The 26,845-nt window shown below is 41.6% G+C and overlaps 1 protein-coding gene across 3 annotated transcripts in view; it reads right to left on the bottom strand.

Moving 5' to 3' along the window:
- Nucleotides 1-10,233: 10,233 nt before the first annotated feature.
- Nucleotides 10,234-26,845, bottom strand: part of VDR (vitamin D receptor) — a 251,234-nt gene continuing 234,622 nt past the window's right edge. For all 3 annotated transcript variants that reach the window (XM_073576675.1, XM_073576673.1, XM_073576674.1), the window contains 2 exons: nt 26,022-26,138; nt 10,234-25,152 (listed from right to left, as the gene is read on the bottom strand). In XM_073576675.1, the coding sequence (XP_073432776.1) occupies nt 24,899-25,152; nt 26,022-26,138 (371 nt within the window). In that variant the 3' untranslated portion in view covers nt 10,234-24,898. The remainder of the gene's footprint in view (nt 25,153-26,021; nt 26,139-26,845) is intronic.

The following is a 26,845-nucleotide window of genomic DNA, read 5'->3' on the forward strand; positions in this document are numbered from 1 at the left end:
GAGACCGGCACCGAGGGACACTTCGACCGCCCCGGTACATCTGCACCTTCCCAGCCTTCCCACACATTCGACCCATCTGTCCCATCCACCAGCACAGGAGCATCGTGGCCGTCTACATTACATGAAGCTGCTGGTGAGGAGATCGCTTTCCCTTTACCCCACCCTTCTGCCCCTGCCGCCTCTAGTACACCTGCGGGTACTGGGCGGCAGCGGGAGAGGGGTCAGGAAAAGAGTTTTGCGCAAGAGTTATTGCATCTGAATGCATCTTTCCAGAACTGTCTCAAAGTCTTGTCAGAGCAAATCTCCGCAGGCTTTCAGCAGATCAACTCCAGCATTCTGGAGGTGAAGACACTTCTGCAAACCATGCATTCAGAAGCAAGATCTTCGCCAAACCACACCTTTTTCAGGTCTGTTGTGGAGCGCATGGCAACACTATCTCCTACCCAGCAGATGCATGTAATGCATTCGTGCCACGGTGCTCTACAGCAGGTTACCTCCCAACCTCCACCTCCCACCACTGTAGTTCCTCCACCTGCACCCCCTCCAGCCACTTTCCATCCTCCCCCTCCTATTACATCTGCACCCCCTCCAGCCACTTTCCATCCTCCCCCTCCTATTACATCTGCACCCCCTCCAGCCACTTTCCATCCTCCCCCTCCTATTACATACCAGCAACCTCACCAGTACCAGCAACCTCCCCAGTACCAGTCATCTCCCCTCTTCCAGCAACCTGCCCCGTATCAAACTCCTTCCCCGTACCAAACTCCTTCCCCGTACCAAACTCCTTCCCCACACAACTTTCCATCAACATCATCTGCTCCTACAGTCCCTGCCCAACCCTCCACTCCACCGCCCACCACCTCTTCTGCCTCCCACATGTCCACCCATTCTGTAGCTTTTTCCACACCTTCACCTCTAACTGTTCCTTCCCCACCACGATCCCAGTCCTCTCTCCACACACCCAGTGTCGAAGTGTCCCGCAGCCCCTCCAGCAGTATTTCCACCCCACAGTACACAGATTTGTAATCTTTTTTTGTTGTTATAAAAATGCCCATTGGGTTTAAAACCTTTATTAAAAAAGTTTTTTGCACTTTAAAAACATAAAAAAAAAAAAAATTTAAATAAAAGTTAAATTATCGTTTCACAATGGTTGTCTGTCATTTCTTTCTGCGGCGAACTATGTTTTAAAAAAAGGTTAAATACAGGGTATTTCAAAGGTAAAAAGGTATTCAAAACCAGGTATATAACTGTGGGTAAATTTTAGCTTTTTGCCACAGTTGTGTTCCTGGTTGTGTTTGAAGCAAAGTATTTCACCTAAAAAGTTGTGTTTATTGTTGGTGATTTCCTAACAATGTACACAACTTTTGTTAAAAGGTGAAATACTTTGCATAAAACACAACCAGGTACACACCTGTGGCCTAAAGCTAAAAATAGTAAGACCATGACAAGATAGCCAACTTTGGTTGGCAAAGGTATATACTGTTGGTCCAGAAGGTACACAAGTTTAGGGCACAAATCTTTCACACTCTGTCATCCTGCCAGTGTACTCTGCCTTGAGGTGACATAAAGTATAGTGGAAAATTGTCCCTGAAACCGTCACAGAACTTCTAGTGGTAATATTTCCAATGACAACATCCATCTTCGCCAGTAACTTGCTCTTCTCTCCAACCTGCACTTTCTTCTCTACAACCTGTCAAAGAAGGGCTGTAGGAACATGCTATATCTAGTTTTCCAGTAGCCAATCCCGTTCGGAAGGCCACAAGGGTCAATTTTAAAAACCGGATCCGGCGTAATCCGTCGAAAAACGGATAGAAAAACGGATGAACCGGATGAGACGGATCCGGTTTTGTCTGTCAAGAAAAAGACGGATCCGGCAGAAAACCGGATCCGGCACATCAGGTTTTACTAAACATTTGGCGGATCCGGCGTTCCGGCACGACGCCGGATCGCGCCTGACGCCGAAAACCTGATGTGTGAAAGTAGCCTTACCCTAACTTCCATACAGGAGATCCCTTTAAGAGAGCCTGGGGTCAGAACCAGAGCATTTGAAGGCAATTGCCCTGACTTCAATACTGGGGATCCCTTTAAGAGAGCTTGGGATCAGAACCAGAACACTGAGTGAAATTGCCCTAACTTCCATACCAATGATCCCTTTAATAGAACCCTGGCGTCAGAATCAGAGCGCTGAGGGATTTTCCCTAACTTCCATACCGGAGATCCCTTTAAGAGAGGCCTGGAGTCAGTACCAAAGTGCTGGATGGATTTGCCCTAACTTCCATACCAATGATCCCTTTAATAGAAACCTGGGGTCAGATCAGAGCACTGAGGGATTTGCCCTGACTTCCATACCAATGATCCCTTTAAGACGGAAGATGTGCCTATAGGATGGAGGATGTGTGATGTGTATATGGGCACGGAAGGGGTGATTCATTTCTGTCATGTGCTGTCTGCTCCTTTCTGGGGGGCAGACAATGGCTGGGAGCTTATATTTCCGGGAATGCTAGATTTCTCCCACCATGTCAGTGTCTGCTGAGGTGTTTTCTGGAGAGGGAAACCTGTTGCTCATAGCAACCAAAACAGCTTTGGTGAAATGAAAGATGCTTAGTGATTGGTTGCAAGGAAAACTGTTGATCATAGCAACCAATCACAGCTCATCTTCTTTTATACAGCTCTGGTGAAATTAAAGACGCTTCGTGATTGGTTGGTGATACCCGCACACACATTCAGAAATATATATAGAGATGATTAATGGAGATGGTCAGAATGCTAGACCACAATTAGTAACACTGGTTTGATATCAGTGAGAGAGTCAGAAGATATATGTTCACCACTATGCCATGATGAAGATGGGAGATTGTATGTAATGGATTAAACCAGAGCGGTATCACCAAGCGCTGAGGCGTATAGTGTATGAAAGACACCAATGGTCAGACGTTTCTATAGTACCAAACCTCCATTGATATTAAAAGATATTCCCAAGATAGTAAGTTATGGAGCGTAAGTTACTGATTGCTGGGGGTCTGACTACAGGGACCCCCAATGATCCCAGGAACTAGGCTCTTTGGAATAAACCAGAATGTAAATTGCAAGCCTGGCTCTCTCTAATCCAACATCAGCGTCTGTTCTCACAAACACTCCTCTGGAAGAATGGACAGCACATGTACAACCTCAGCTCCATTGTCTACACGAATGCCAAAAATAGCAAAGCACTGTGCGCTGCATTCTCTGGCAGCCCCATAGACAATACAGTGCCTTGCGAAAGTATGTGCTGTCTTCCAGGTGCAAAAATTAAAGATGTGTCTGACAGGATATCAGGACTCTTCAGACCTACAGATGACTACCCATTCCTGCTACTACATGTGGGGACAAATGACACCGCAAGAAACGACCTGGAAACCATCTGCAGAGACTTTGAAGACTTAGGCAAGAAAGTGAAAGAACTGGGAGCGCAGGTGGTCTTCTCTTCCATCCTCCCAGTGGATGGCCATGGAACAAGGAGGTGGAATATGATTCTGCAGGTGAACAACTGGCTAGGTCGATGGTGCCGTCAGCAACGATTTGGATTTCTGGATCACGGAGTGAACTACTTATACGATGGACTACTTGCTAGAGATGGGGTGCACCTTACGAAGACTGGAAAGCATGTATTTGGAAGTCGCCTTGCTACACTTGTAAGGAGAGCTTTAAACTAGAACAACATGGGAAGGGAAGCAAAAGACCAGAAAAAGCCATACACCTGACAAATGCTATTGAGAACTCTGCTATTAGAAGTGGAAAGGAAGAACAAAGACAAAAGAATCTAATTAATAAAAATATTGGAGAAAGAGAAACCAATCACAAACTAAAATGTTTCTATACTAATGCACAAAGCATGGGCAACAAACAAGGAGAATTGGAACTACTAACACAGGAAAAGAAATATGATGTCATTGGAATCACTGAAACTTGGTGGGACAATACACATGATTGGAATACAAGCCTAGAAGGATACAACTTATTTGCAAGAAACAGACTTGATAAACGAGGTGTCGCGTTGTATGTTAGAAACACGTATATCTGCACAGAGATTGAAGCTTCAGAGACTGGGAGTTCTGTGGAAACTGTTTGGGTAAGAATACAAGGACAGAACAATGGAAAGGACACCATTGTAGGCATTTACTACAGGCCGCCTGTGCAAGCTGAAGATATGGATGAACTCTTTATGCATCAAATGGCCAAGTTCTCCAAAAAATATGACATAGTTGTCATGGGAGATTTCAACTATCCCGACATTTGTTGGGAATCTCTCTCAGGCAAAACTAACAGGTCAAGGAAATTCTTATCATCTCTTGCTGACAACTTTATCTTCCAAAAGGTAAGGGAGAAAACAAGGGGAACTGCTACCTTGGATCTAATCCTTATAAACAGGGAGGAAATGGTTGAGGAGGTAAAAGTGGCTGGGACCCTAGGAGGTAGCGACCATGCTATTTTAGAATTTTGGATAACTAGAGGCGGAAGACCTGTGAAGACTCAGACGTCAAGGTTAGATTTCAAAAAGGCAGATTTTAAGGGATTCAGAAAGAGAATTGGAGGGATCCAATGGCTGGATATCCTTAAAGACAAAAATGTCCAGGAAGGATGGAAAATCTTGAAAAATGAAATTCTCAAAGCACAGTTGTTAACAATTCCGAAAAGAGGGAAGAATAGGAAGCATTTAAGGAAACCAGGATGGATGAACACAGAACTTAAGCACATGCTAAAAAGGAAGAAAAAAATGTTTATAAAATGGAAAGAGGGAGGCATATCTAAAGAAGAATATAATGATGTCTGCAGAACCTGCAGGGCACAAATCAGATTAGCTAAAGCTGAAAATGAATTGAGGCTTGCAAGAGATGTCAAAAGCAGTAATAAAGGATTTTGGGGATATGTCAAAAGTAAAAGAAAAGTCAAAGATGCTATAGGATTTTTACAGGATGAAAACGATGAAATGGTAAGACAGGATGTTGAGAAGGCTGAACTTTTAAATTCCTATTTTGCATCTGTTTTCTCTCAGAAAGGAAATGTAACATCAACTGTTATTCACTGTCCTATTAAAGGAATAGAAGAATCCAGGATATCTATAAACAGAAAGATAGTGAGGAAACACTTAGCTAACCTAAATGAATTCAAGTCTCCAGGTCCAGATGAATTACACCCCAGAGTACTGAAGGAGATAGCAGAAGAAATTTTTGAACCCCTCTCCATAATCTTTGAAAATTCTTGGAGAACAGGAGAAGTGCCAGAAGACTGGAGAAGAGCAAATGTTGTTCCTATCTTCAAAAAGGGGAAGAAGGTGGACCCAGGCAACTATAGGCCGGTGAGTCTGACTTCTATACCAGGAAAGATCTTTGAACAAATTATTAAACAACATGTATGTCAATACCTGGATAAGAATGAAGTGATTAAACAGAGTCAGCATGGGTTTGTAACTAATAAGTCATGTCAGACTAACTTAATTTCCTTCTATGACGGTATCACTGATTGGGTGGATCAAGGAAATGCTGTAGATATAGTATATCTTGACTTCAGCAAAGCATTTGACAAAGTCTCTCATACAATCCTTATTGAAAAAATGACTAAGTATGGAATGGACAAGGCAACTGTTAGGTGGATTCATAACTGGCTTAGTGATCGGACCCAAAGAGTGGTCGTAAATGGCTGCACATCCAGTTGGAAGAATGTCTCAAGTGGGGTACCACAGGGCTCTGTCCTGGGCCCTGTATTGTTCAACATCTTTATCAACAATTTAGATGAAGGAATTGAGGGTAAACTGATTAAATTTGCTGATGACACAAATCTAGGAGGGATAGCTAATACTAGAGAAGAGAGAGAGAGGATTCAAAAAGATTTAAATAAACTGGAGAAGTGGGCAGCAACTAACAGAATGGTTTTTAATAGGGAGAAATGCAAAGTACTACATCTGGGCAATAAGAATGAAAAAAGCATATATAGAATGGGAGGAATAGGGCTAAGTGACAGCACATGTGAAAAAGACTTGGGTATACTAATAGATCACAGACTGAATATGAGTCAACAGTGTGATGCAGCAGCAAAAAAGGCAAATACAATTCTAGGATGTATTAACAGAAGCATACAGTCTAGATCACGTGAAGTCATTATTGCCCTCTACTCCTCTTTGGTCAGACCTCATCTGGAATACTGTGTCCAGTTTTGGGCACCACATTTTAAAAAAGACATCAACAAACTGGAGCAAGTTCAGAAAAGAGCGACCAGAATGGTGACCGGTCTGCAAACCCTATCTTATGAGGAAAGGTTGCAGGATTTGGGAATGTTTAGTTTGCAAAAGAGAAGACTGAGAGGAGACTTAATAGCTGTCTACAAATATCTAAAGGGCTGTCACATTGTAGAAGGATCAACTTTATTCTCATTTGCACAAGGAAAGACTAGAAGCAATGGGATGAAACTGAATGGGAGGAGACACAGATTAGATAATAGAAAAAACTTTTTGACAGTTAGAGTGATCAATGAGTGGAACAGGCTGCCACGAGAAGTGGTGAGTTCTCCTTCAGTGGAAGTCTTCAAACAGAGGCTGGACAGACATCTGACTGGGATGATTTAGCGAATCCTGCTTTCAGTAGGGGGTTGGACCAGATGGCCCAGGAGGTCCCTTCCAACTCTATGATTCTATTCAGCCCCCCTGGAAATTTTCAACCTTTTCCCACATATCATTCTTCAAAACATAAAGATACCAAATGTAAATTTTTGGTGAAGAATCAACAACAAGTGGGACACAATTGTGAAGTTGAATGAAATTTATTGGTTATTTTAAATTTTTGTGGAAATTTAAAAACTGAAAAGTGAGGCGTGCAATATTATTCGGCCCCTTTACCTTAATACTTTGCTGCGCCACCTCTTGCGGCGATTACAGCTGCAAGTCGCTTGGGGGTATGTTTCTATCAGTTTTGTACCTCGAGAGACTGAAATTCTTGCCCATTCTTCCCTGGCAAACAGCTCGAGCTCAGTGAGGTTTGATGGAGATCGTTTGTGAACAGTAGTTTTCAGCTCTTTCCACAGATTCTCGATTGGATTCAGGTCTGGACTTTGACTTGGCCATTCTAATAACTGGTTACGTTTATTTGGGAACCATTCCATTGTAGATGGAAGAGTCTAGGATTGGTGAATTTCAGGGAAATGTTACGTGCGTGACAGCATTGTGACAACTGTAAAATCTGGTGGAGGAGGGATGTTGGTGTTGCTCTTCAGTGGATGGCTTAGGTCCCCCAGTTCCAGTGAAGGGAAATCATAGTACTTCATCGTACCATAACATTTTGGACAATTAAATGCTTTCAACTTTGGGGATGGCACTTTTCTTTTCCGGTATGACTGTACCCTAGTGCTCTAAGCAAGGCCCATAAAGGCATGGTTGGGTGAGTGTGGTGTGGAAAAACATGAATAGCCCACACAGAGACCTGTCCTCAACCCTACTGAACACCTTTGGGATAAACCAGAATGTAAATTGCAAGCCTTGTCCTCTCTCGTCCAACATCAGCGTCTGTTCTCACAAACACTCTTCTGGAAGAATGGGCAAAAATTCCCACAGACACCTCTAAAATTTTGTAAATAGGCTTCCCAGAAGAGTAAAAACTGCAAAGACGATACACTCGCTATTAACGCCTATGAATTTAGAATGAAAAAAAAATCTTGTGAAAGTTTAAGTTTCCTAATATTTTGGTCCATATCGTGTATATTCCTACAGCTGCGCCTCAGGATAGATTGTAGATGTGTCGGTAGACCTCTGCAACTTTGGAATAGAGTTGAGCGAATATGTTCGGAAATGATCACCGAATTTGCCATATTCATACCATATTGGTACCCTATTCATGTCAGATTTATGTTTAACAATCGTTTCCTAGCATATTCGTTCATTTCTACTCCCACTGACTCCAATGACGTTTGGCTGTGTTCGTTGAATATTGCAAATTCAATATTCGCCAGCGATTGTAATGCAAACCCAATATTGAAAAATTTGCTCAACTCTACTTACGACAATGCATTGCACACCATCGTAATATCTATTTTAGGATTACCACATTGCTTAAAAGTCTCCCCACACATTAAACAGAAATGTTGCAATGTGTGAAGGAAAAAAATATTTTATTGAATTGGAGTGCTTCCTCTCTCGCCTCTTGTCGTTACAGTGAAGGACATTCGATCAAGTGTTGGCAACATTAATGTGCACATGCTGCAGATTTGTTGCGAATCCGCAGCATTTTTGTCTGTGCAGAATTGCACCAAATCCGCAAATGATTGCTCAAGCAAGGTTAATCAATGGGAATCCAGAATTGCTGAGCCTATGCTGCGGAAAATTCCGTCCTGATTCGCAGCATTTTATTTTCCGCAGCAAGTCAATTCTTTTTGCGGATCTGCAGTATTTTTTCCCCATTGACTTTCATTGAGGCACTCAAATTCGCAGGTGTAAAAGTGTTTGCGGATTTCATGCGGATTTGGCAGAAAAAACGCAGCGGATTTTTAAAATCTATAACACTGCAAGCGCGACACGCCTGCGCATTCTGGCTCCAGACAGAATGAGGCATCCGGCGGTAAGAGGAGTGTGTATGGCGCTGGAGATAATAATAATCTTTATTTTTATATAGCGCCAACATATTCCATAGCGCTTTACAGTTTGCACACATTTTCATCACTGTCCCCGATGGGGCTCACAATCTAAATTCCCTATGAGTATGTCTTTGGAATATGGGAGGAAACCGGAGTACCCGGAGGAAACCCACGCAAACACGGGGAGAACATACAAACTCCTTGCAGATGTTGTCCTTGGTGGGATTCGAACCCAGGACTCAGCGCTGCAGTGCTATCCACTGAGCCACCGTGCTGCCCATGGCGGTACGCGTACACACTGCAAACAGCGATCTCGGGCGCCATGCTTACCTGACCGGGAGCAGCGTTGCCGCAGCGCTTCTCTTCGGCCAGAGACCAGGGCAGGAGTGCGCGCGGGAATCGCGCATGCGCATAGTGCTATCCAGCACCATTTTACTGAAGACACATTTGCAGTGTGTCTTCAGCAATATGGCGCCGAAAAGCACGGTATGGGCATGCGCGTACTCCGGTGCCAGACTCCTCCCCCCGGCCTCCGGCAGAACGGGACAGCGCTGGACACAGGGAAGACAGGTAAGTATAAATGTTTTTGGGTTTTTTTGTATGTGTGCAGTTTAATAGGCCATGCATACCAGGAAGGGGGGTGAGGGGACCATGCATATCAGGAAAGGGGGGTGAGGGGGACCATGTATACCAGGTTTGGGTGGTGAGGGGGGCCATGTATACCAGAATTGGGGGGTGAGAGGACCATGCATACCACGAAAGGGGGATGAGGGGACCATGCATACCAGGATTGGGGGGTGAGGGGACCATTCATATCAGGATTTGGGGGTGAGGGGACCATGCATACCATGAAAGGGGGGGTGAGGGAACCATGCATACCAGGATAGGGAGGGTGAGAGGACCATGCATACCAGGAAAGGGGGGTGAGGGGACCATGCATACCAGGATAGGGGGGTCAGAGGACCATGCATACCAGGATTGGGGGGTGAGGGGTAGCATGCATAGCAGGATTGGGGGGTGGGGGCACCATGCATACCGCGATAGGGATGAGGGGGTACCATGCATACTACGATAGGGATGAGGGGGTACCATGCATACCAGTATTGGAGGGTGAGGGGACCATGCAAACCAGGATGAGGAATGAGGTGCCATGCATACGAGGATTGGGGAGTGAGGGAACCATGAATTCCAGTATATGGATAAGGGGGTACCATACATACCAGGATAGGGATCAGGGGAACCAGGATAGGAGGGGGGCAGCACATACCAGGATGGGAGACCATATACCAATAAAAATGCTCGCCACCTGGGTGTAGAATGGGTTCATAGCTAGTGCAAATATATCAGAAGGAGGAAGAGTGTGTGGGCAGAGAATCAAAAATAGAGCCAATCTTGATTGAAACACATTAACAATGGAGGGAGGACTTGAAAAAAGCAATTTTTTTTTTTTACAGTAGTACACCTTTATTGAGCTAACAAATCCTCAGACAAAGCCACATCCAAATATGCATGTAAATCTGCATCAAATCCGCGCAGAGAATTCCACAGGCATATCTGCAACGTGCGCACATAGCCTTATAGTCTCCAACTTGATACGACGGAGAAATATACAAAAAAGAAATAAAAATGACAAGAGGCTAAAGCCACAAACTAAACAGTTTATTATAAACATCAAGGGCACAGGCATCGTCAGGTCCCTTTTACTGTTGGATTAGACTTTAAAAACATCTCACAATCACAGCTGGAAAAGGCAAATAAAACATTTCAGATTTCTTAAACCAGAATTATAACATCTATAGATAGAAATTCAATCTTTCCTGTATAAAGTGCATAACATTAGAACATATACAATCTATTACACCAAAATAGACTTTTTTTTTTCCTCGTTTTATCACAGTAAATTTTAGCAAAAAATACATTTACATACAAATAAAGCAACAAATTCTACCTGGATTGTAAGACACATTTTGCATTTGTACAAATAATGGGAGTTTTATTTGCTTCTAAAACATTTCAGGTATAAAGACATGGGAAGGACGGTCTTTTTTATTATCGGGTAATGAAAGCAGCACAGAAGCCATTGCACTAAAGGTCTTACAGGGAACAGTATGACACATCGTATACCTCAGACAGAATAATGATCTACCAATGTTTACATGTCATATCCGACATGTCTAATCTCACTTTCATCCCTTATGTCATCTCAGCATTTACTGACACCTCAATACCATTATTAAGAATAATGGCATCATCCTAATATTGTGCCACTTGAAGAAGCCGACAGGCGAAACATGAATTGGGATATGGTAGATGTTTGCATTGTCATTATTGGAAATATGCTTTCCTGCTTTTACACTTCTTTTTTTTTATTTGGGTAGAGATAGGCTTTTACTAGCCAGCTTTTCTTTAGCTTTGGTGTGTTCAATTGATTGTGCGCGGTGATTTTTACACTTTCAGGTCCTATTCAGACATCTGTTGTTTTTTTAAATCAGAATTGATCAGTATGCCATTTTACCATCAGTGATTTTTTTGTGTGCCCACAAAAAATATTGCAAAGCTTCTCCTACCCACTACAAATTTGAAACTGGACATCACACAGGGATTACACAAGTATTGCAGCCATGTGTTGGCCATGATTTTCATAGATTATAGATCTGTATGGGTGATCCATTAGGATCAAAATGGACATGTCTCTGCATTTTTTGGGGGGATGCATGGTCCATGGACATGTGAACAGCACCATATATCATAATGGGTATGGGTTCTGTGAAAAACACGGATTCGATTGTATGACCAGTGAAAGTGTATTCCATTTAGCATTTTTCAGAGTTTTATTAGCTGCACGTTTTGGTTGCATTTTTATTTAGTTGAGCTTTTGCACATTAGAAACCATGTGATCCATCGATCATGTTATTCTAAGATGCTCCTCACAGCCACAAGTTGTGATGTAAAAAAAAAAAAAACCCTGCTAAAAAACACAATACATTGTAACAATCATTTTTTTTCAACTTTTTATACCATACTTTAATTTAAATAAAAAAAATAAAAATAAAACTCAAAAAAGAAAATACATTAGAAAACAAGTGTCCTCGAAAAAAATGCAGTATGTATATTGCATTTAATATTGTACTACTGACGCAAAGCGCAAAATGCCACTAAAATTGCTGCAGGCACCAAAATAATGTGGGTTTTTTTTTTAAGTCAACCATTATTTTTTTTTTTTCAAGTAATAGCCATTCATATTTTTTTTTTATCACTTTAGTGGATATGAAACGCTAAATAAAACTGATCAGTTGATGGCTTTTCCGTAGCATTTGGCTGCCATGTGCTGAGATACAAGCTCTATTAGGTGTAACATATGTATATGTTACACTCCTCTAAAATGAACTACCCATGGACATAATTGGCATAACACATTATATCTTGATTTACCTACATTTTCCAGTTTAGCCAAATGAAGTAGAAAAATATAATTGTTACATTCCATTTAGAGCAATTACCATGGCCCAGACCTCGAGGACCTGTCACAAGGCCAGAAGTGGCTGGTTTTTGTTCCTGTTGCCACACACAGCGACATACTTCCGGGACATGGTTCACCGGCGTATGCGCACTAATGCTTTTCGGCTTTGCTCACAGTTGGGCAAAGCATACTGCGCGTGCGCGAGTCCAGATTGCAATGCACACGCGCGTAATATGGAGGCAAAGTATGGAAATTCCCAGAAATATTGCGGACAGCGGCCAAGGAGGGGTATAGGAATGGACCCGAAACACCGCCCATCGGACTGGACCCAAGTGATTTAAATACCGCGCCAAAATGAGGTGACAGATTCCCTTTAAGCCTCCTAAATGGATGATACATATAATCACTGCAGAAACAAAACCTTGCATATACTTTATGTAGACCATCTACAAAACTAGCAATAGAAAGACTATCCTAACCTCTTGTGTTACATTATATACAAAGAGGCAGAAAAACATGTGAAGAATAAGTCTTCAGATAAAGAACAGCTGAATCCTGTGCTAGATCATCACTCGTAGTGGGTAATGTCATGAGCTGTCCAAGAGACTCTATAGGAGGCAAGAGTCCATAGAGAGTTGATAGTATAGCCGTCCCCTAGCATGATCATTTTTATTTCAAATTCATAGGGCAAAACTGTAGATCTGAGCAATTCAATTCGCATTGCCTTTGTCTGGCATCCAGTTTGGCCTTCTATCACAGCTGGCCTACAATTCTGTGCCTGGAGTCCTCTGCCTGGCAACTTGGGTGCCTCTTGTGCTCACCGTACCTTGTATTATCATGACGTTGCAGCACAACGCACATCATGACCTTGTGTAAGGCTTAGTAAGTAGGCCGTATGCAACATCACAACATTGAGGGGCCTGGTAAGTGCCCAAAACACACAAAATACTGGGCCGAGAATGGCGGCTGCAGAAGATGGAAGACTTAGGGCATGTTTCCACTTGCCGGATTACATCCGAATTAGCTGCGGGTTGAACGCTGCGTACAGCCGCAGCGTTAAATCCGCAGCGTCCAGATGTTACAGCATATTGGAGAGGATTTTATGAAATCCCGTCTCCACTATGCATGCGAACACGCATCCAGTGGCCCTGCGCATCCGGACATGTGGTGCTTCTTTTTAGACCGCAGCATGTCTGTTTACCTTGCGGAGATGCTTAGTCTCCGCAAGGTAAATAGCCTACTCTATGTATACGATGCTGCGATTCCGGATGTGTTCAACGAGCACATCCGGAATCACTGCGCGTACAGAAGGGGGTGGGGCTTTGGGCGGAGGTGGGGTTTCCGCTCCGTCCAAAGTACAAGGAATGCACTTAGTGGAAACTCACCCTAACAGCACAAGTGACCGGATGGCTGCTGAACCAAAGCAGCACAAGGTCATCTCTTGGTGACAAAATTAAAATTTCTGTCATAAAATAGCAATGACCAAATTAAACCCACACTTTACGATGTAAACAAGACAGTAACTGAAAAACAGCGATACATTCCTTATGTCATTTCTTTCACATACTCTGATCACTAATTAAATCGTAGACTGATCGGTAAAAAACAAGAACAATTCATTGGGTTTCATCAAAAAGAGATACGACTGTCACAAAGTTCATCAATGGATAACTGAAAGTGTCAATTTCCCTCTATTTAGCACAGTATTGTGTCTTTCTAGTTAGTGTTTTACCAGGCCTGACAGTCTCGCTAATTATTACATTCATGGTATATTCTTTTGACAGTAAACTAGTTCATAGTAGAATTATTTTATGTTCACATGTACAGGTAGTGGTGGTAAAGTGAATATAAGAGATATTAAGTTATGTGACTTTAATTTAGGCATGTAGAAGACATATAAGGCATTTCTTTAACGTTGTAGCTTTTTAGTTTTAGTTGTACTTGCATATTTCGGCACACATTTCCTTGGCTGCTTGTATATAGTGCAGCAAGATGTATGTGCTTTATAGCATCTGTAAATAAGTGGAATTCCAGGGAAGAAACGTTTCCCATAGACTAGTACTGATCTTCCCCCAGAAGGCAGAAGCAGCTGCATAGAAGACCTTACTCGAATGTCAATTTTGCTCGTGCGCAAAAAAAATGGACCAAGTTTTAACAGTGTTGTGTCTCAGATTTTCATCAGTGATTGGCAGTGTGTCAGGATTAACCATCACTATGAAAAAAAAATATTTGCAAAGCTTTGCCAATGTTCAAGGGAGCCTGTCATGTAAAATAACGCTATTAGCCAGCAGATATGGGGTTAATCTGTAGATTAACAGCGTAATTATACAGGACAGATTCCTTTTTAAACAGCTTGCCCTCTGATTGCCATGTGTGCTGTTAGTGATTTCTCACAGACCCATAGATTTGTATTGGTAAGTTTAATATACGACTAGGATCAAAAGTGAACACGGTCCGCAAAAAAGACAAGGTCCTGTGAACACCCATGTATAAAGCCCCCGTCACACATAGCGATCTCGTTAGCGAGATCGCTGCTGAGTCACAAGTTTTGTGATGCAACAGCGATCTCACCAGCGAGATCGCTGTATGTGACACTGACCAGCGACTGCCCCCCTTTGCCGGTTATCATAGAATCGTAGAGTTGGAAGGGACCTCCTGGGCCATCTGGTCCAACCCCCTGCTCAAAGCAGGATTCGCTAAATCATCCCAGTCAGATGTCTGTCCAGCCTCTGTTTGAAGACATCCATTGAAGGAGAACTCACCACTTCTCGTGGCAGCTTGTTCCACTCATTGATCACTCTAACTGTCAAAAAGTTTTTTCTAATATCTAATCTGTGTCTCCTCCCATTCAGTTTCATCCCATTGCTTCTAGTCTTTCCTTGTGCAAATGAGAATAAAGTTGATCCTTCTACAATGTGACAGCCCTTGAGATATTTGTAGACAGCTATTAAGTCTCCTCTCAGTCTTCTCTTTTGCAAACTAAACAATCCCAAATCCTGCAACCTTTCCTCATAAGACAGGGTTTGCAGACCGGTCACCATTCTGGTTGCTCTTTTCTGAACTTGCTCCAGTTTGTTGATGTCTTTTTTAAAATGTGGTGCCCAAAACTGGACACAATATTCCAGATGAGGTCTGACCAAAGAGGAGTAGAGGGAAATAATGACTTCACGTGATCTAGACTGTATGCTTCTGTTAATACATCCTAGAATTGCATTTGCTTTTTTTGCTGCTGCATCACACTGTTGACTCATATTCAGTCTGTGATCTATTAGTATACCCAAGTCTTTTTCACATGTGCTGTTGCTTAGGCCTATTCCTCCCATTCTGTATATGCTTTTTTCATTTTTACTGCCCAGATGTAGTACTTTGCATTTTTCCCTGTTAAAAACCATTCTGTTAGTTGCTGCCCACTTCTCCAGTTTATTTATATCTTTTTGAATCCTCTCGCTCTCTTCTCTAGTATTAGCTATCCCTCCTAGCTTTGTGTCATCAGCAAATTTAATCAGTTTACCCTCAATTCCTTCATCTAAATCGTTGATAAAGATGTTGAACAATACAGGGCCCAGGACAGAGCCCTGTGGTACCCCACTTGAGACATTCTTCCAACTGGATGTGCAGCCATTTACGACCACTCTTTGGGTCCGATCACTAAGCCAGTTATGAATCCACCTAACAGTTGCCTTGTCCATTCCATACTTAGTCATTTTTTCAATAAGGATTGTATGAGATACTTTGTCAAATGCTTTGCTGAAGTCAAGATATACTATATCTACAGCATTTCCTTGATCCACCCAATCAGTGATTCCGTCATAGAAGGAAATTAAGTTAGTCTGACATGACTTACTAGTTACAAACCCATGCTGACTCTGTTTAATCACTTCATTCTTATCCAGGTACTGACATACATGTTGTTTAATAATTTGTTCAAAGATCTTTCCTGGTATAGAAGTCAGACTCACCGGCCTATAGTTGCCTGGGTCCACCTTCTTCCCCTTTTTGAAGATAGGAACAACATTTGCTCTTCTCCAGTCTTCTGGGACTTCTCCTGTTTTCCAAGAATTTTCAAAGATTATGGAGAGGGGTTCAAAAATTTCTTCTGCTATCTCCTTCAGTACTCTGGGGTGTAATTCATCTGGACATGGAGACTTGAATTCATTTAGGTTAGCTAAGTGTTTCCTCACTATCTTTCTGTTTATAGATATCCTGGATTCTTCTATTCCCTTAATAGGACAGTGAAGAACAGTTGATGTCACATTTCCTTTCTGAGAGAAAACAGATGCAAAATAGGAATTTAAAAGTTCGGCCTTCTCAACATCCTGTCTTACCATTTCATCATTTTCATCCTGTAAAAATCCTATAGCATCTTTGACTTTTCTTTTACTTTTGACATATCCCCAAAATCCTTTATTATTGCTTTTGACATCTCTTGCAAGCCTCAATTCATTGTCAGCTTTAGCTAATCTGATTTATGCCCTGCAGGTTCTGCAGACAGCATTATATTCTTCTTTAGATATGCCTCCCTCTTTCCATTTTATAAACATTTTTTTCTTCCTTTTTAGCATGTGCTTAAGTTCTGTGTTCATCCATCCTGGCTTCCTTAAATGCTTCCTATTCTTCCCTCTTTTCGGAATTGTTAACAATTGTGCTTTGAGAATTTCATTTTTCAAGATTTCCCATCCTTCCTGGACATTTTTGTCTTTAAGGATATCCAGCCATTGGATCCCTCCAATTCTCTTTTTGAATCCCTTAAAATCTGCCTTTCTGAAATCTAACCTTGACGTCTGAGTCTTCACAGGTCTTCCGCCTCTAGTTATCCAAAATTCTAAAATAGCATGGTCGCTACCTCCTAGGGTCCCAGCCACTTTTACCTCCTCAACCATTTCCTCCCTGTTTATAAGGATTAGATCCAAGGTAGCAGTTCCCCTTGTTTTCTCCCCTACCTTTTGGAAGATAAAGTTGTCAGCCAGAGAGGATAAGAATTTCCTTGACCTGTTAGTTTTGCCTGAGAGAGATTCCCAACAAATGTCTGGATAGTTGAAATCTCCCATGACAACTATGTCATATTTTTGGGAGAACTTGGCCATTTGATAGCCAGGACATTTTTTTGATCGCTGGTCTCCCGCTGGCCAGCACGCATCGCTGCGTGTGACAGGCAGGAGACCAGCGATCAGCGCGCTGGTAACTAAGGTAAACGCAGGGTTTTTAAGCACCGGGCGGTGCTTAGAAACCCTCTGTGTACCTTGGTTACTAGCACGCTGATGCAGGGAGCTGGTAACCAAGGTACACATCGGGTTTTTAAGTGGCGCAGCCCCTTAGAAACCCGATGTGTACCTTAGTTACCAGCTCCCTGCATCAGCGCGCTGGTAGCTAAAGTACACAGTGACGCCGAGCGCTCGGTGTCGCTGGTGCTGATCACTGGTGAAGCTGCCTGTGTGACAGCTCACCAGCGATCACGTAGCGACTCACCAGCGATCCTGACACGTTGATATAGTTGTCGGGATCGCTGGTGAGTCGCTATGTGTGACGGAGCCCTAAGGCTACAGTCACACATTCAGTATTTGGTCAGTATTTGTAAGCCAAAACTAGGAATGGGTGATAAATCCAGAAGTGGTGACGTGTTTCTATTATACTTTTCCTCCGATTGTTCCTCTCCTGATACTGCGGTAAAATACTGACTAAATACTGACTGTGTGACTGTAGCCTTATAGGTAGGTGTTGCATCCATGTAAATACTGATTAGTCAACATCTTAAGTACTATTTATGCATATTGTTCCTATCCTGACCTTTCCCAGTATGCCATATCCATAAAACTGCTACAGACACAGGTTAAATTATTGGCACATATGTAACATTTGGCCTAAATATACAGGAAAATACATTAATCCTTTAAAATAATTTGGCACAATCCTCATCAGTTATCAATTCCAATTTCAATAGTGTAAAAATACGCCAGGATTAGTAAATTGATTTAATCAAATTGATCAAATGGTTTAAGAACACGCCATATAGCTAAAATCTGTCTATTAGAATAAACTGCACACCTGATGCGGATTTCCATAAAAGAGGCCAAAATATTACAGAAGAGATTCAAGGAAAATAATTATCCAACCCAGATTCTTAAAAATGTATTAAAATGTACCAGTAAATTAAGTCAGAAGATATGTCTGAAGAGAGGACAGAACATAAAGAGGATCAGGAATTAAAGAAAAAACTTAGTTTTGTCACTACTGCCAATCAAGCTAATAGGACCCTGAGAAATATGTTTCAGCACCACTCCAGAGGTTTTCTTTTCATTGTGCCGCTGGAGTGGTGCTTTAAATGCAATTCCACTGCCCTCTCTGTCTGATACTCCTCTGCCACCGCCGCCTTCAACGTTTTCTAGTGTCGCTCCCGTCGGTCTCCGGTGAAAAGGTACCTGCCGGCTGCTCCAGTGTTTCACAGAGATCACTTTTCAATACAAGTCGATGGCCGCCTCGTATGGCCTGGTTTTAGATCTCATAGATTTGCACTGAGAGCTTGTGGCATAGCTGTCTGACTTCCAGACAGTCAGAAGCAGCCCACACAAGATGTCGCCGCATGACCGGAGCAGTGTCGAAAAACGGGAAAGACATCGAAGTGTGAGTATATGACCAGGGGCAGGGGACATACATTTAAAACGCCACGCCAGTGCTGAAATATACCCTAAAATGCTGGAGTGGTGTTTCCACCAAATACTGACCCATAATCAGGAATGATCCGATTCTCACAAGGATATTACCTGACAAACCTAACCTCATCTTCCGCCAAAATATGAGTTTAAAAAAGGATAAAAACTATACAATCCACTGAGAATCTGTTAAATCTACTCATTCAACACAACCTATAGGAGAAAAAAATGCCTATGTTGTGGCATGATAAAAACACATCGCAAAGAATTCAAATCCACAATCACAAGAGAGATTTCTCCTATAATGCAACTTTTAGACTGCAATACCAGTTATGTAATTTATTTATTACAATGTAGTCTATATTCAATATATAGGAAGAACTATACAACCAGTACATAATACGATGAATAAACACAGGCATAACATATGCAATGGAATAATCATTATCTAAACATTAGTTGATGGAACATAATAAAGATCTTAGCTGTTAAAAATAAACAATGATAGAAGAAATATCTGACTGTACTCCGAATCGTCACCAAAACTCATCAATCATGATTGGATCCTTACACTATTTAGTTTGGCATCAGATGGCTTAAATGAAAGAAACTAATGCAACACTAATATTAATCAGTATTCATACTATCATTTAGTGGGAGTATAAGGATACCATTAGGTCATCCTGAACTACACTGGAGGGGACTGGCTGGATCTTTTGATATATAAGATCATGTAATTTTGTTTGTGCGTTTTATGTTTTTTTCTTTTCCTTTTTACATATACAATGACTCTGGCATGTGAATGGTGTCCCAATACCAACACAATGAGCCACGGCAAGAATTAACCCTGAAACAGCAGGTGTGGCTCACTGGATGTGTTTATGAACTGAGTAAATAACGTCAGTACTACGGCCTATATATGTTTTGAATTATAAAAGCAAAATACTTTAGTGATAAATATAGTTAATAGGATAGTGCAATAATACATATTCCTTTATAATAATTTTCTTTATGTTTTTCCTTAGTGTATTTTGTGCTTGTTACTTCACATGTTAATCCGTATAAAGAACAGGCTATTTCCTGTATTTAGTACACCTGATGAAGGGGTCTGATCGGTCCCGAAACGTGTGGTTAACTAATAAATTATTTTCTTCACCCTCGTGGATACCTCCTTTCTGGCAGCGCTCATTCAGCCCACTTTTGCCAAAATCGTCACTTCATATTCTAACATTTTGCAAATTCTCAACTTGGCACTTTACCATATGCTGTGGATTTTCACTATAAATTTCACTAACTGTGAAATTAACAAGAAACTTTGCATGTAACACATGCACATTTTATTTTGGCTTTCGGTATGGAATTTTAGCCTCATTCCATGTGTTATTTATATAGGATTTTTGAACCAAATTTTGCAATCATCCAACATTTGCCATTGCTTAAGGCCCCCGTATTAGATAAGCTGTCTCTCCCCACTCCTCCATACACAACCGTGGGGCTTGGCAAAGCGTTCTAGTCTTCTCTATGAGAGAGCTGCTGCCAGATTCCTCTGGCTGTGTCTTATCTCAGTGCCCAATACATGACTCAGCCATAGAAGTTCCAACAGCCAGATCCTTCTATCCCAGAAATCATCTGTGGAGGGACAATCAGGAGGCCCCCTACACGTTAGGCCTTCAACCAATTCAGTTGGTTTTGGACAACTTCAGTCTAATGTGTATGGCGCTCTTAAGAGGAGAATCGTCATTAGTAAGGCAGACACATGAGGGTGATAAGATACATTTTCTGTGTTCACCACGCAACTTATTTAGGCACCAGACAATGTTGCTAGCTTTAAATGGATGACATGACATCAGCAAGTAAGGCCTTATTCACATGGCAGAGTTTCCCATCTATATTTAGTCCATATCAGGCTATGTTCACATGCTGCGGATTGGTCTGCGGATTTTTCCGCGCGGATTATGCAAAATCCCCAGGTAAATACGCAGGTCAAAAGACCTGCGGTTTATCTGCAGATTACCCTGCGGTTTTTCATCTCTACAATGGAGGAGATAGCAAACCGCAGCGGAATCCGCAGAAAAGAATGACATGTCAATTCATTCTGCGGATTGGAAACCGCAGCAAAAACTGCACGGAAAATTACGCACCGTCTGCACTGCTGTTTCCATAGGATATAATGGTACTGTACAACGTAGCTAAGGCCTGTTTCACACATCAGTTTTTTTGGTCAGTCAAAATCCGCCAAAATGGCAGATAGCGGATCCGTTCCTGTACTGACCACGTTTGTCACCGGACCGTTATTTTAACGGATCCGTCAAAGGAAGAATTTTAAAGGAACCGCTGAGAGAGAGAGAGAAATTTTTCAGCCAACAGAACAGAGTTTAGGGTTAAATTTCCGGCTGAGTGAAGTCTTTCGGGCATGCGCAGTGAGAAGTGCGGATCCTGCCGCCCGAAAAAACGCTGCATGGTCCATTAGGGAATGTCGGCGGACGTCAAAATTTTGGCGGATCCGCAAAAAAACGGATCCAACGTATGGCCATCCACCAAGATCCCCCGGTAATGCAACTCAATTGGAAAAAAAACGGATCCGCCAAGAAAAATGGTGGATCCGTTTTTTTGCAAAACGGCGGATTTTGACTGATGGACACAAACGGATGTGTGAAACAGGCCTAATTCTGCTGCGGATCCGCAGGGCCAAAACCACTGCGGATCCGCAGCGTGTACACATACCCTAAGTCGTACCCACACATCAGGCTGAACACTGACCCTGTTATAGTCATCCATTATGTCCTCTTATATTTTATTTGGATTCTTATTCTCTACGGTATTCTATTGCCTTCCACGGGGAGGCTTGTCTCTGGACTGGAGACAACCCTTCCCGGCCTCACTCACTTATGCTTACTCCACTACATGCTTGTTATATCATGTGGGTGAGGTGGGAGTATCGGGGTATGGTTTGGGAGGTAGGTGCACATTGCATTGGCATGGTGATGGATCCTCCCAGCCGGCTGTCGGGTTCCTCCCACCTATGATGCGCCTGTGACCTCATGGAGGAGGGGCGTAAGTGTCGGCATTTGGCTCGAGCGGTGTACATCACGCTTGCGTGATGGTGCACCCTCGTTGCTGACCACCGGGCTCCACCCACCCATGACATGTATTGTACCTCGCGTCAGCATTGTCACGTCATCAGCGCTCACGCTGGCTTCCAGCCAAAATTACATGTCATGTGGAATTGCAATGGCAGATTCTATGCATGACGGCTCTGGAAGCCTGATGGGAGGTAATTAAGGTATCTACAGCTGATGGGCTATGAGATGTCATTCTGTGATTCACTGGGGGTCAGCTGCTACTCTTATCACAAACTGATAGGTTGTGTCATGATATAAAAAAAACCCCTCTGCTGCTTTGTGCACAAACCCTCTCTGAGGAAGCATCTTATGCGAAACGCGAGTGAAAGGCTGTACGTGGGTAAATATTGATTGCCCAAAAACAATTGATATGTTTTAAGGACACAATTTTAAACGAAGGGACCAAATATTTTTTTCATATAAAATAAAAGATAATAACGTATCAAATATGTTTGTAGTAAAGATAAGAAAAACTGACCCAACAGAGACACAGGAGGGCCCAAAACATATGAATGCAGAAAGAAAATCACAGCATGCACTAGTTTCTTCCGTAAATCGGATGAGACTCACCCATTCAAGTCTATGGATGCAGAAAAAAAATTGAATGCCGTATGGAGCTACAGTATTACATATGAATTTTATGGATACGAATCTGTAACAGGAAACTGTAAATGATCACTCTCTGCTGTCAAAAAGAATGATTGCATACGGATGACAATTGAGTAAAAATCGTCCTACTTTTCTGGATGAAACGCTGAATGATTTTTTAGACGCTCATGTGAACCTGCCCTTACAGTGAGAGAAATCCATGGCAAAGCCAGAAGAAATCGAAACTAGATAGGGCACGCTGTGGACTTTAAAATCTAAAACACGCTCTCAAGTTTTCCTTAGATTTCTTCCCTGGAGTGTAATTTTTTTTAATACTTTGACTTGCATTATATATTATAAATCTGCCGTGAATACACCACAATGCAGAAGCTGTCACATTATGTACCATCAGGTGGACTTTAGGCTCTCAATAGAAAACATGTAAAATGGTGGTGACAAACTCAAACACGTAAAAGAATAAAAGCAGATAACAGCAGTACTTTCTACTGATCAAAGTCCAAGAGTAATATATAAGGAATCATTGATAACACTCCAGTACAGTAAGTGACGTGGACTGCAAACGGCTCTGGATGAAGGTGATCTACATGCGATGGAGGCCACCATGTCCAGAGCTGTCCAGTATACAGTACACGAGATCAGTGGAAATATTCACTACATACTACGTGCTGCTTAATATCACTCATCTGAAAGAAGCAACGAAATCCGCCAACAAATAAAAGAAATCCGGCGCTGCTTCCCACAAGTGATAGTTTTATTACAATGATGCAGCCGCTCTGGGAGTGATCTTCAAGATAAGAGCTATAACAGAGTAATGTGGAAAATAGACAAAGAGGTCCAAGAATATGAAATGCTATACATTGGTGTTCTAGAAATAAAATGATTATTATTTACCACGTTACCAGAAGTTTCCTAGACCCCATATAATGTTTTAATAACCTGGTTCTCATCTGGTCTCTGTTTACTGGACTTCAAATGATGACAAGGGTATGGACAAGTGACCGCTGCAGCCAATTACTTGATATAATGGTGACAAATCAATAGTGCACATGAAAATAAGCAACTTCGTAATATAACTTATCAAAGAAATCCACTTAATTCTCCTCCTGGATTGATACTTCAATCTCAATTCACAGGTAGAATATGTATTCAGTGAAAACAGATTTCCCCCATTTAGATTGTGAGCCCCATCGGGGACAGTGATGATGTGTGCAAACTGTAAAGCGCTGCGGAATAGGTTAGCGCTATATAAAAATAAAGATTATTATTATTACTGAGATAGGAGATGACAGTCGGTGCTCATAAAGTTCTATGGAGAACCGTCACTGTTGTTTGTACAGCAAAATGTCTGTATATGCCTCTAGCTCCTCCCCCTCCTCTTCTCCATAGAATGTTATAAGCACTAACTGCCATCTCCTATCTCAGTAATGTGACCTTCTTCATCAGGGTATGTTCACACACAGCAGATTCTACTGCAGCTAAAAATCTATTCCATGCATCTGAATGAAGTTGTGCATTATATGTTCTTCAACCCCATCCAGCTGTACGGAATAATCACAAAAATGTCTGACTTTTCTGTCACATGTAGACATACCCTTAGAAAATACTGCAAAGCACCACCAGGATGAATAAAATCCCAATTTTAGAAACAATGGATTACTGACTAGTATTTGTCTTTTCATGTAAAAAGTGGTGTATGTAGCAGACTGGACCCCTAACGTTATTCATCATGAACAGATCAGGGTCTATGGTGATTTGTGCAGCAGCATGCAACTATGTCATAGCAAAAAATATGGCCTTGGCTTTTCTTTCAAAAGTCATTTATATTAAAATATAATCATTTGCAATCCGAAATATACATTTTCTCACATTTACACATAAAAGGTGTTCACATGCAGGAAATTGCTTGCAAAAGTTTGGGGTCCATAGACCGGGCAATAGTACCAAGCGAGCAAATCTGCCGCATGAATACAAGTAGGTAGATCTGTCTGTCTACAGTTATATCACACAGGTCTGTGTACAAGTGTCTCTGTATATATATTGTTTATAGATACTTTATTTTTTTAATATATTTACACTATAAAATTTCAATTAACGAAGTTAAGGCTTCTACAGTCCTTTAGATTTGAGTAGATGAAAAATTAGCAAACAATGGCTTTAGTACATTAAAAAATCCTATAAAAGCGAACTTTATCAAGGATGACACATTCTGACATTTGCTGTCTAAAAGGCACAAAACATGGCAAAGCTTCTCATATTGAAACATTACATCAAGAGCTTGGCAAGGGAACGTATCCCAATTTGCAGCAGAATTACAGAAAGCGAGATAAGCATCCATTTTTTTCCTTGTCCCGATGCTTCTTAAATAGTACGCTCTATATACAGCCGCAGCGAACCATCTCTTGTATAAAGACTCCCACCTTAACGTATAACCTAATTCACACCCAGCTAAGGATTTTTATTCTAATTCATTCATTGCCGAAAACTTCCAATACAAGTGGGGTGAGCAGCATACTGTGCTCCGGCTGGAAAGAGAGAAAGCGATACTGTTTGGAATGCTCCTCGTTCAGGCTGCGCAGGTCCGCCAATTTCTGGATCATCTTTGGGTACAAGAGACGACTTCCCGGAGGTGGATGTTTGCAGAGGATGTAGGTCTGTAGAATAGAGGAAAGACGATCCTGGATTGCTTCAACGAGCGCTTTGTCTTGGACCCCTGGACGATCTATAAATCACACATAACCATAGTAAATATCAGTGCAAAACCGTAGAAATAATTTAAACTCAAATGTAGCACAGATTTCTTTGTCCCTGAATGGTTTCCTGTGTGCACCATAAAGACGCACGTCCCAATTAATCAAAGCAATTTTGCCAGAATTCTGACGTAAATTGCACTGAAAAGTCTCAAAACTTTTGCACATCTTGGAGGTCCGCAAAAATTTTAAGGCCTTTGGAATTTCACAATGGTTTTTCCTAGCGCCCACAAAATGGGTGGTATTTGGAGGGAAAGGGGAGCAGCGAGGCATGACACCACAGCTCATCTAATTCATGACGAGCTGCGGTGTCCCCACTCCAGTCATTGACCTTTGCACCACTTCATGAATCAGGAGCCTCTGACTCCACGACGCCTCATCAAGGCTGGCTTGAAAATCTCTGGTCTTGATGAAGCAATACCTCAGTGTTTAATAATTAGATTGAGTGGACACATAGGATCAAGACGTATCCCATCCAAATGTAAGTAAAAAAAAAAAAAAGACTGTCTCAAGAAAAACATTCATTCTCTAAAATAGTCACAACAAAAACATTTCTTCTTTCAAACCCCTTGGCAAATCTGGTAAGTTCACCATAAATGAGTAGATATCACATGTGAGAAGTTTTGCTTGGCTTTACACAATTCCCACAGTCAGAAATGTAATATTATAAGGTGAACATTCATTTGGACATTAGAGCAAGAACCACTCCAATTTTCAACCCCATTCTGGTTGATACAAGGAGTCGTGATCAGGATATACCATGACTGGGTCTAAGGACTAGGGATGACCTAATAAAACAACCCCTTTCACATATGAACAATTCCCACTTTTTAGTACTGACCTGGTGAGAGAATACAAATAGCCATTAATAGTACATGTTCTTCTTCATGAAGATTCAATTTCTTCAAGCCAACCTGGAATTTCACCAATGGTTCCAGAAGTTCCATATTATGACCCGCTGCCGATGAAAACATGTAAAACATTATTAGCCATAGTTTTCTCTCAATATCACAATTTATTCATCTAAATCATGGCAAAGTCCCTATTCTCAGATCATGGTGTTGGGTATAGTAAAGGCATAATACAATAATAAAAAAAATATATAATATAACAACATTCTAAAAAACAATATAGAGTAGGATCGGGCAATATGTTTTCCCAAGGGGCCACATGAGAGACTGAGACTGTTGTGGAAGTCCGAGCCATCCGGTCAAATTTATTTCTGTTTATATTGTTTTATATTAATTTTTATCACTTAATATGGAGCAGAATTAAGTATTTTGACTAGTTATTACTGCCAAAACATGTTTCTATGGGGCTTATTGTAACTTGTACCATATAATTTAATGATTTTTATAACGACTATAAAAATAGTAAATCATACTGCTTCTGTAATTCAGCCAACGTACCTTGATCAACAGCTTCCGACACCATATGATGTCTCATAGTCACAACAAACAATGTGATGCCCCAGACAGCCCCTAAAACTGTAGTCCCCTCAGAGTATGTCACCACAGAACCCACACCGCAATATGATATCCTCACAAAGCCCCCTTAAACATATCACAGCCCCACAAAGCATCTTACATTGTGTGTCCACATAAAGCCCTACACAGCAAAATGTTCCCACACAATTCCCTTGCACAGAATCATGTCCTTATAGAC

The sequence above is a fragment of the Dendrobates tinctorius genome, unplaced genomic scaffold, assembly GCF_039654945.1.
Source record: "Dendrobates tinctorius isolate UK_male_01 unplaced genomic scaffold, ASM3965494v1 ptg000051l, whole genome shotgun sequence".
NCBI lineage: Eukaryota > Metazoa > Chordata > Amphibia > Anura > Dendrobatidae > Dendrobates > Dendrobates tinctorius.